The sequence below is a fragment of the Alosa pseudoharengus genome, unplaced genomic scaffold (genome assembly GCF_046254945.1).
Source record: "Alosa pseudoharengus isolate Yale_2024_CS ecotype anadromous, Long Island Sound unplaced genomic scaffold, YU_APseudo_1.1 YU_APseudo_1.1_scf_4, whole genome shotgun sequence".
NCBI classification, from domain to species: Eukaryota; Metazoa; Chordata; class Actinopteri; order Clupeiformes; family Clupeidae; genus Alosa; species Alosa pseudoharengus.
The window spans coordinates 465,762-477,500 of NW_027468774.1; the positions used below are offsets into that span (position 1 = coordinate 465,762).

Here is an 11,739-nt window from a genome sequence, read left to right on the forward strand (position 1 = left end):
AGTTACAAATAGACAACATGCTCCAAAAACACGTCCATCTCTAAAAAACACTGAACACTGTTAGTCTGTGTGTGTGTGTGTGTGTGTGTATTTGTGTGTGTGCATATGTGTGTGTGGGTCTGTTTGAACGTTAGTCTGTGTGTGTATATGTTTGTGTGTGTGTATATGTGTGTGTGTGTATGTGTGTAAATGTGTGTGTGTGTGTGTGTATATGTTTATGTGTGTGTGTGTATATATTTATGTGTGTGTGTGTATATGTGTGTGTATATGTTTATGTGTGTGTGTATGTTTATGTGTGTATATGTGTTTGTGTGTGTATATGTTTATGTGTGTGTGTGTGTGTGTGTATGTTTATGTGTGTGTGTGTGTATATGTGTGTGTGTGTGTGTGTGTGTGTGTATATATACAGTGGGTCCCAGTTAAGTTTGGACGGGTTCCTTCATGAATCACGCACCCCATTTTCTCAGCAGAAATGGCACAAACTGCAGTTGACACAAACAACTACAAGGTGTCACTTGGGAGTTCTGCCACTAATATTTTTGATGCGACTTGACTTACTGCTTCCATGACGCAGTTTCCAAGTCAGTCCAAGTCAGTAACAATCAGAGAAAGTTGAGCCATTACCAAACATAGGCTATATGATAATACAATAGCGTGAGTTTATATATCTTATACCCTATTTGTCACGGTTACTTATAGATTTGATAGTGTAACGATAAGCGCATGAGACTTTCAGCGGGGGCACGGGAACTTAAATTGATCACGGTAGTTTAAGCTTACACTTGACAAAACATTCTAATATGAAAATGTAGATGCAATTGTTGTAAAATGGTGCAGCTCCTTTAAGAAAGCACCGTGCGCAGGGATGGAGAGAGAGAAAGCGAGAGGGGATGTGTGTGTTAGAACTGAGATGCGTGTGGAAAAAGTAGACGTGCTGTTGAGACTGGAGCGAGTCATATTCAAAATAATGCAAAAAATAAATCCGCAGATAAAACCAATTATCCTCATTCATTGCAACCGCAGCATGCCTGCTTGCCGACGTTCAAGCGAAAAAGATATCAAAACACCTTTTGCGTTTGAATGTAGCACGAACAAATGTTTAAACAGCTGGACAAATGATTTAGCTAATTGATTATAGCCTGTAGGCCTACACCAGCAATTGTTGAACATTTACCTGTACAAGTAGCCTGGCGATCCAGACCCACATTAAAAATGTAGGGACTGGGCACTCACCGTTCGCAGTGCTCAGTCCGAGGGTCGGGATAATCAGTTGTCTTTCAAATTCCCTCTGCACGCAATAGGACGCAATAGGATATTTGTTTTCAAGTAGCAGGGAATTCAAGCCAAACCGTTGCAACTCTGCCATCAATCATTATGTTAAGCCCAACAAACTACTCTATACACGATTTCAATGCCAGATTTAGTTTCGATTTCTAGAGCTCACAAGTCAACGGAGACTTGCTAGACTAGCCCTGGCAGCAAATATAATTTGCTGCCGCTAGGGGCGCGTCTAGATTTCTAGGCTACTGCACAAGTACATTGACAGTAGCCCAGCCTAACAAGCATGTTGCATGTTGTAGGCCTACTGTAGAAATTTCACTTAAATTGCAACCCCAACATGCCTGCTTGCCGACGTTCAAACGACAACGAAAAAGATATCAAAGCAACAAGAGGGTTGAGTCTGAATGACACTGAGTTCAGACTCATATTGCTCCTCATAACCATCTATAAAAAAAGTGTTTTTCTTTTCTTTTTGAGCACGTCCGAATCCCAGGACATAACGCACTGGACCTTATAATAGGCTCGAGATATAATTCCAAAGGGGGCAGATAGAGCCTATATTGCACTTAAAACTTAAAAAGATTGAACGAAGCTTCCCGAACTTTGAAATTGAGTGACTGGCATCGGGTGAATGAAGCTTTTCGAAGTTGAACAGGCTATTAAAAACTATTTGCGCACCTCCATGTCACAGGAGAGACTGGGCTCTCCCTTCTATGAATTGAAAAAGACGTTATGCTACCTGCAAACTGGCCTATGATTTCATTGCTGAGTTTGCGGCAAAGCAAGAAAATGTTTTTTTTCCTGAGTCAGGATATGGCGACTATGGATATTTGTCCAATGTTAGTCTATAGATACAGACCAGTACATCTTATCAATAGTTTGAATGTCGTGTGTGTTTCTGCTCATTGACAAATACCGTTCAGCACAATGATTCATGCCCAATTAATTCCCCCTGTTAAAGTGTTCGCCTTTGTTACACTATTTGGTTTCGTGATGTAGCCTGATGATAAACACCATATGGCCAAATATGTGACTCTGCTAATGTTATAGGCTATACAATTTCCCCTCTTAAAGACAAGCTGGTGTAGCTTATTAGACTAGGCTACTATTAAAATACACCGACGGTGGCTATGTGTAAAGTAAGCTATCGCATGATTTTATGCACAGCGAGGAAAAAGTTAAAATACGCGATAAACCTGGGAAAAGTTGACAGGTTTGTTTCGGTCCCGGTGATTATTTTTGAAATTGTGCAAACGACAGCCTTTTCAAGGCATTTCAAGGAAGGAGTCGTAGCATGCAAGCTCCCAAATTGACCCAGTAGCCTACAGAAGGCATCAATAAATTGTTGGGACTGGGGAGGGTCATGCATTTTTTCTCAATCACTTTGGAGGGTCATAGAAAAAATTCTTGCTGGCGAGGGAGGGTCACGTCTTTTTTGACTAACGCTCCCAAAACTCCTCCGGTAGCCCCTTAAATAAATAACGAACAGTCCTAATTGATTATAGCCTGTAGGCCTACACCAGCAATTGTTGAACATTTACCTGCACAGGACATTGACAGTAGCCCAGCCTAACAAGCAAATGTTGCAAAAGACATCAAAAGACACAATTAATCAGAAATAAATAATGTAGGCTAATCTGCATCGCTTTATTTAACAAACTGCAAGCAACAAGAGGGTTGAGTTCACTGTGAGACCAAACCCAAGAGCAGAGCCTATCTGTTAAGGCACTCGATAGGCTATAACGAGCTGTGTGCGCCTGGAAAGACAATAAGATGCTTTCTGAATAGCACAGCGAAGACGGCTCTGGTCATCCCATACCCTCCCCCCACTTCCTGTAGCCTACCATTATGACTTTGCCGTTTTGGGACATTAAGCTTTTTCACGTTAAGCCCCCCTCCCCCACCCCCTTCTTTCACAAGCAGTGGGGGAGCGCGGGGCACAAAGTAACACTTTTTGGCTTTGAGTTTCACTAGTCACATGTTTTAACAAGCAACACTTGTTATTGAACTAACTAGATGTACCGCAGAGCGGTACAAAATATGACCGCCGCCCAGTCCAACACATGTTTTCCACAAAAATAAGTCACGCTGAAAGGCATATATGATTCTAACTGTCTCACTGAATTGCATTATGCACACTTAATTCTCACTGGTATCTGCTAGACAACAAGTACCAGAACATGATTAGTTCATAGATTTCACATGTAATATACATTTTATACAACCCCACCCCCGTCTTGCCTGTTCATAATTCTGAGAAATTCTTGAATTGTGTGCATGTGTGCGTGTACATGTTTATGTGTGTGTGGGTGGGTGTGTGTGCGTGCATGTGCTTGTGTGTTTGCCTGTTTATGTGCCTGTGTGTGTGCATGTGCATGCATGCATATATATGTCTACTGTCTGAGTATGTGTTATACGTAGGATTACTGTGAATGTATGTGTGTGCATGTGTATCTGTTTATGCACATGTGTGCATATGGAATGGGTTTACATGACCCCTGGAGGCAAACATCCGCAAAAAATTGGTCATCCTAGGCCCTACGGTTCTCAAGATATTCACAGAAAACTGTGTCTGCCCTACCCTCCTTTCGGGGGGTCCAGTCCCGCGGGGTGGGGTGGGGATGGGGGCTACAGATCAAAACGAAAAGCGATGGTTCCATGCTATCCATGTGGGGTTACATGCCCACCAAGTTTCGTGAACCCCGGTCTTTCAGTGTCCCGGGAATCCTTGTTGGTGTACGGTCACTAAATATACACATAAATTATTTTATTGTAAGGCCCCCCATAAACGAAAGTCCACGAAACTTGGCATGCATTCGGAGGGTGTCATAATGATCCTACACTTTCAATTTCGTGCAGTTTTGACCATGTCAGCCAGAGATCATGAAATTCATTCTGGACTCTCTATTCGACCACATAAAGACCTCGGGATACTTCGGTTTGGCTTTAGGGACCCTCTACTCACTACCACGTAAGTGTTATGTTGTTTGGAACTGTAGAAGAGGTACAGAAATAGCGTTTTGTAGCGGCGCAATTGAAATGCCCCGCTCACTTCCAGGCTACGAGTTGTGACTGAAAACGGTACAATCTAACTTTCTCAAAACACATCCGAATGACATAATTTTGATGTCAACTCAACGTATGTACCCCCAATCATCCGGAAATCGATCTAAAGTGCATTTTACTCCGGATAATTCCTTTAAGTGCAACGTGAAGCTTGAAGATGTAAAGAAAAAAAATGAAAACAGGAGAAATAACTTCGAGGAAGTTTGGAGAAAAGTCGGAGGTATGCATTTGTCAGGTATGCTTTGTTGCGTGCATTAAGTGCGCACGATGTTCACCTATGACAGCAAAAATACTTTAAGATGAACATGAAGCAGGCTTGCCATGGCAGAAATAATGATAGCCAGCCTTCAATGTCCTCTTTTGTCCTCTCAATGTCCTCTAAACGTATTTCTGTAGCTCAAACAGCTCGGAATTGTAGTTGAGAACGTCAGTTATAATGGCCCACGTATTTAAAAAATGTCGGGTTTAAATCGGGCTCGGGCTCATAATTACAGTTAACGTGTCGGGCCGGGTTGGGCTCGGGCACAATGTGCACGGGCTTGGGTAGGGTCGGGCTTGATTTTTTGGGCCCGATCTAAGCTCTACTGTACAATCAAGAAATCTTGCCACTGAATCTAAAACTATGTTTAACATTATGTACAAAGCTTATAGGCTACAGTGGACTAGCATGTTGCAGGGGCTGCTAAAAACACACACTGAAAACTCGGCCAATCACAGCCCTTGCTGTCGAACGATGCGTCCAGTTAGACCGCGGAACACCACAGCGAACTATGCTGCCCCCAAGCGGCTGCAGTTGTACTTACATTTCACCATTCACCATGATCATGAATGAAGTGTCAATTTTTAACCGGGACCCACTGTATGTGTGTGTGTGTGTATATGTTTATGTGTGTGTGTGTATATGTGTGTGTGTGTATGTGTGTTTCTGGATATGTTCATGTGTGTGTGTATATGTTTATGTGTGTGTGTATATGTTTGTGTGTGTGTGTGTGTGTATGTGTGTGTGTGTGTGTGTGTGTGTCTGTTTGAATGAAGAGCTCTGAGGTGATGACATCAGTGAGAGTGCCGGTGGTGATGACATCACTGGTCTGCTTGGTCGTACCTTCCTCTGCGGATGTTTCTACAAAAAAGGGAGCAGTGACACACACACACACACACACACACACACACACATGCACACATGCACAGAGAGAGAATGTGTGAGAAAACATGAACTACACTCACACACACACACACACACACACATGCACAGAGAGAGTGTGAGAAAACTGTGTGTGAGTGTGTGTATGAGTGTGTGTGTAGTATATAGTATGTGTGTGTCTATGTGGTTTCTTGGTGTTTTATGCCCCCAACATTGTCTTCAAGGCAGCGCTGCCTGGAAGGCACTAGGGTTAGGCATGGGCCAGGTTTAGGATTAGGATTAGGCATGGGTTAAGGTTAGGGTTGGGGTCAGGTTTAGGATTAGGTGCCTTTAAGTCAGCGGTGGCAGCGCTGCCTGGAAGACAACGTTGGGGGCATAAAACACCATCAAGCGTGTGTGTGTGTGTGTGTGTTTGTAGTATATAGTGTGTGTGTGTGTAGTATATAATGTGTGTGTATAGTGTGTGTGTATTATATAGTGTGTGTGTGTGTGTGTAATAGTGTGTGTATGTGTGTGTAGTATATAATGTGTGTGCAATAGTGTGTGTGTGTAGTATATAATGTGTGTAGTGTATAGTGTGTGTGTAGTATAGATGGTGTGTGTGTCGTATATAATGTGTCTGTATAGTGTGTGTATATTATATAGTGTGTGTGTGTGTGTGTGTAATAGTGTGTATGTGGGTGTAGTATATAATGTGTGTGCAATAGTGTGTGTGTAGTATATAATGTGTATAGTGTATAGTGTGTGTGTGTGTCTGTAGTATATAATGTGTGTAGTGTATAGTGTGTATGCAATGTATATAATGTGTGTGTATAGTGTGTGTGTGTGTGTGTGTGTGTATAGTGTGTGTAGTATATAATGTGTGTGTATGTGTAGTATATAGTGTGTGTGTAGTACTGTATATAATGTGTGTGTATAGTGTATAATATAATATATAATGTGTGTATGTGTAGTATATAGTGTGTGTGGGTATGTGTGTGTGTGTGTAATATATAATGTGTGTGTATAATATATAATGTGTGTGTATAGTGTATAATATAATATATAATGTGTGTATGTAATGTATATAATGTGTGTGTATAGTGTGTGTGTATGTAATGTCTATAATGTGTGTATATAGTGTGTGTGTGTGTTTAGTGTATAATATAGTATATAATGTGTGTATGTAATGTATATAGTGTGTGTGTATAGTGTATAATATAGTATAATGTGTGTATGTAATGTATATAATGTGTGTGTATAGTGTATAATATAGTATATAATGTGTGTATGTAATGTATAATGGGTGTGTATAGTGTGTGTGTATAGTGTATAATCAAGCAATATAGCACGAGTGAGAGTGGGGTTGGTCATGGATATTCCCACAGGTGTTGTTCGGCCGTAGCCACGAGGCCGGAGGCCGAGTGTTGCAGGCAACAACAGCCGTGGGAATATCCATGACCAATCCCACGATCACGAGTGCTATATTGCTTTTATACAACAATTCTACCACAAACTAAATAATCTGAAAACACTCCATTATTGTTTAAAAATGTTAATTTCGATATTGTTCTTACGCATCAAAAATAGTTTCCTTTTCAATAGACAGCGTCTTGGTTGCTAGGTAACCAACATTCCAGATCCCTCGTTACGAGTCTTTGGTTTACGTGTCTTCAAGAAGACACGTAAACCACAAAGAATCACATTCATATCTGAAATCACATTCATATCTAGGTTTGCTGCATGCATGTTACAAGGACACTGGGCCATGTCATGTAAGGGTCATGGTACTGCAAAAAAACGGAAACATAGCCTACATTGCAGAACCACTCAAATGTATTAATTTATGGTGAATAAATGTTACACTACTGTGCACAGCCCCATATGTTTTTCTGACACGATGCTAGCACGTTAGCACCTGTTAGCTAACTATGCAAACGTTAGTTACAAGTCTCCAAGTGACAATCATATTATAGGCCCTACACAATGCTGGCAATGCTGAGAACAATTAGCATCCTCGTTTATCTTACTTACATTAAGTTGACTGTGTGGCTTAATCCACAGATGTGGTGAAGCACTGTTTCGTTATGGTTTGCTAAGGAGTAACCCATTGCTTAAAATAGTGGAGAGCTGGGATGAGAACATTGTGTCAAATCTTCGCATTGTATCGCAGAGTGATTTATTATTAGCTGTGCAAAGTCTGAGTTGAAATGTCCAGGGATATTCCAACTCATGGAACGTCTCTCAGCCAATCAGAAACAAATAAATAGTTCCATAGAACCCAATTGTTGTATAATATAGTATAATGTTTGTGTAATGTATATAGTGTGTGTGTGTGTGTGTGTAATAGTGTGTATATAGTGTGTGTGTGTGTGTGTGTGTAATAGTGTGTATATAGTGTGTGTGTGTGTGTGAGTTCTTACTTGAATCCCCATCCTGTGCCCCCCAGCACTATGGCCCCCAGTAGAATAGCACCAGCAATAGAACCAATGATGATGTTAGTACCGCTTGGACCTGTAGAACACACACACACACACACACACATCACCAATGATGATGTTAGTACCGCTTGGACCTGTAGAACACACACACACACATCACCAATGATGATGTTAGTACCGCTTGGACCTGTAGAACACACACACACACACACACATCACCAATGATGATGTTAGTACCGCTTGGACCTGTAGAACACACACACACACACACACACACATCACCAATGATGATGTTAGTACCGCTTGGACCTGTAGAACACACACACACACACATCAACACACACACATCACCAATGATGATGTTAGTACCGCTTGGACCTGTAGAACACACACACACACACATCAACACACACACATCACCAATGATGATGTTAGTACCGCTTGGACCTGTAGAACACACACACACACACATCACCAATGATGATGTTAGTACCGCTTGGACCTGTAGAACACACACACACACACACACACACATCACCAATGATGATGTTAGTACCGCTTGGACCTGTAGAACACACACACACACACACACACACATCACCAATGATGATGTTAGTACCGCTTGGACCTGTAGAACACACACACACACATCACCAATGATGATGTTAGTACCGCTTGGACCTGTAGAACACACACACACACACACACATCACCAATGATGATGTTAGTACCGCTTGGACCTGTAGAACACACACACACACACACACATCACCAATGATGATTTTAGTACTGCTTGGACCTGTAGAACACACACACACACACACATCACCAATGATGATGTTAGTACCGCTTGGACCTGTAGAACACACACACACACATCAACACACACACATCACCAATGATGATGTTAGTACCGCTTGGACCTGTAGAACACACACACACACACATCAACACACACACATCACCAATGATGATGTTAGTACCGCTTGGACCTGTAGAACACACACACACACACACACACATCACCAATGATGATGTTAGTACCGCTTGGACCTGTAGAACACACACACACACACACACACACATCACCAATGATGATGTTAGTACCGCTTGGACCTGTAGAACACACACACACACACACACACACACATCACCAATGATGATGTTAGTACCGCTTGGACCTGTAGAACACACACACACATCAACACACACACATCACCAACGATGATGTTAGTACCGCTTGGACCTGTAGAACACACACACACACACACACACACACACATCAACACACACACAAACACACACATCACCAATGATGATGTTAGTACCGCTTGGACCTGTAGAACACACACACACACACACACACACATACACACACATCAACACACACACACATCAGACATCACACACATCACACACACACACACACATCACCAATGATGATGTTAGTACCGCTTGGACCTGTAGAACAAATACACACACACACATCAACACAAACACACACGCACATCACCAATGATGATGTTAGTACCGCTTGGACCTGTAGAACACACACACACACACATCAACAATGATGATGTTAGTACCGCTTGGACCTGTAGAACACACACACACACACATCAACACACACACATCACCAATGATGATGTTAGTACCGCTTGGACCTGTAGAACACACACACACACACACACATTACCAATGATGATGTTAGTACCGCTTGGACCTGTAGAACACACACACACACACACACATCACCAATGATGATGTTAGTACCGCTTGGACCTGTAGAACACACACACACATCAACACACACACATCACCAACGATGATGTTAGTACCGCTTGGACCTGTAGAACACACACACACACACACACACACACATCAACACACACACAAACACACACATCACCAATGATGATGTTAGTACCGCTTGGACCTGTAGAACACACACACACACACACACACACATACACACACATCAACACACACACACATCAGACATCACACACATCACACACACACACACACATCACCAATGATGATGTTAGTACCGCTTGGACCTGTAGAACAAATACACACACACACACACACACATCAACACAAACACACACGCACATCACCAATGATGATGTTAGTACCGCTTGGACCTGTAGAACACACACACACACACATCAACACACACACATCACCAATGATGATGTTAGTACCGCTTGGACCTGTAGAACACACACACACACACATCAACACACACACATCACCAATGATGATGTTAGTACCGCTTGGACCTGTAGAACACACACACACACACACACATCACCAATGATGATGTTAGTACCGCTTGGACCTGTAGAACACACACACACACACACACATCACCAATGATGATGTTAGTACCGCTTGGACCTGTAGAACACACACACACACACACACATCACCAATGATGATGTTAGTACTGCTTGGACCTGTAGAACACACACACACACACACACACACACACACACATCAACACACACACAAACACACACATCACCAATGATGATGTTAGTACCGCTTGGACCTGTAGAACACACACACACACACACACACACATACACACACATCAACACACACACACATCAGACATCACACACATCACACACACACACACACACATCACCAATGATGATGTTAGTACCGCTTGGACCTGTAGAACAAATAGTCACACACACACACACATCAACACAAACACACACGCACATCACCAATGATGATGTTAGTACCGCTTGGACCTGTAGAACACACACACACACACATCACACACACACACACACACACACACATATCACCAATGATGATGTTAGTACCGCTTGGACCTGTAGAACACATACACACACACACACACACACACACATCAACACACACACAAACACACACGCACATCACCAATGATGATGTTAGTACCGCTTGGACCTGTAGGACACACACACACACACACACAAACACACACACACACATCACCAATGATGATGTTAGTACCGCTTGGACCTGTAGGAGAACACATACACACACACACACTCTACCATAACATCTCACTGCATTAACATAACACACTCTCTACCATAACATCTCACTGCATTAACATAACACACACTTTACCATAACACACACTCTACCATAACACTCTACCATAACACACACACTACCATAACACACACTCTACCATAACACTCTACCATAACACACACACTACCATAACACACACTCTACCATAACACACACACTACCATAACACACACTCTACCATAACACACACAAACTCTACCATAACACACTCTACCATAACACACACAAACTCTACCATAACACACACTCTACCATAACACACACACTACCATAACACACACTCTACCATAACACACACAAACTCTACCATAACACACTCTACCATAACACACACTCTACCATAACACACTAGCACAGTTCCCAGCCTGGTATCTGAAATCTCACAGTTGCATTGTGAGTGTTTTCCTGTTCTGTATGTGTCAGAAGCTACTGGATTCCTACATTCATGTTTATATATTCACATAAACACACAAACATATGTTTATATATTCACATAAACACACAAACATATGTTTACAGTATACACTCACATAGACACACAAACATATGTTTATATATTCACATAAACACACAAACATATGTTTACAGTATACACTCACATAGACACACAAACATATGTTTACAGTATACACTCACATAGACACACAAACATATGATTACAGTATACACTCACATAGACACACAAACATATGATTACAGTATACACTCACATAGACACACAAACATATG

At 41.9% G+C, this 11,739-nt stretch overlaps 1 protein-coding gene across 1 annotated transcript in view; it reads right to left on the reverse strand.

Annotated features, from left to right (window-relative positions):
* Positions 1 to 5,427: 5,427 nt before the first annotated feature.
* LOC143102057 (disintegrin and metalloproteinase domain-containing protein 11-like) overlaps positions 5,428 to 11,739 on the reverse strand; it is a 146,266-nt gene continuing 139,954 nt past the window's right edge. Inside the window, exons 25-26 of the mRNA XM_076265422.1 lie at positions 7,891 to 7,981; positions 5,428 to 5,467 (exon numbers count right to left, since the gene is read on the reverse strand). Of these exons, the coding sequence (XP_076121537.1) occupies positions 5,428 to 5,467; positions 7,891 to 7,981 (131 nt within the window). The remainder of the gene's footprint in view (positions 5,468 to 7,890; positions 7,982 to 11,739) is intronic.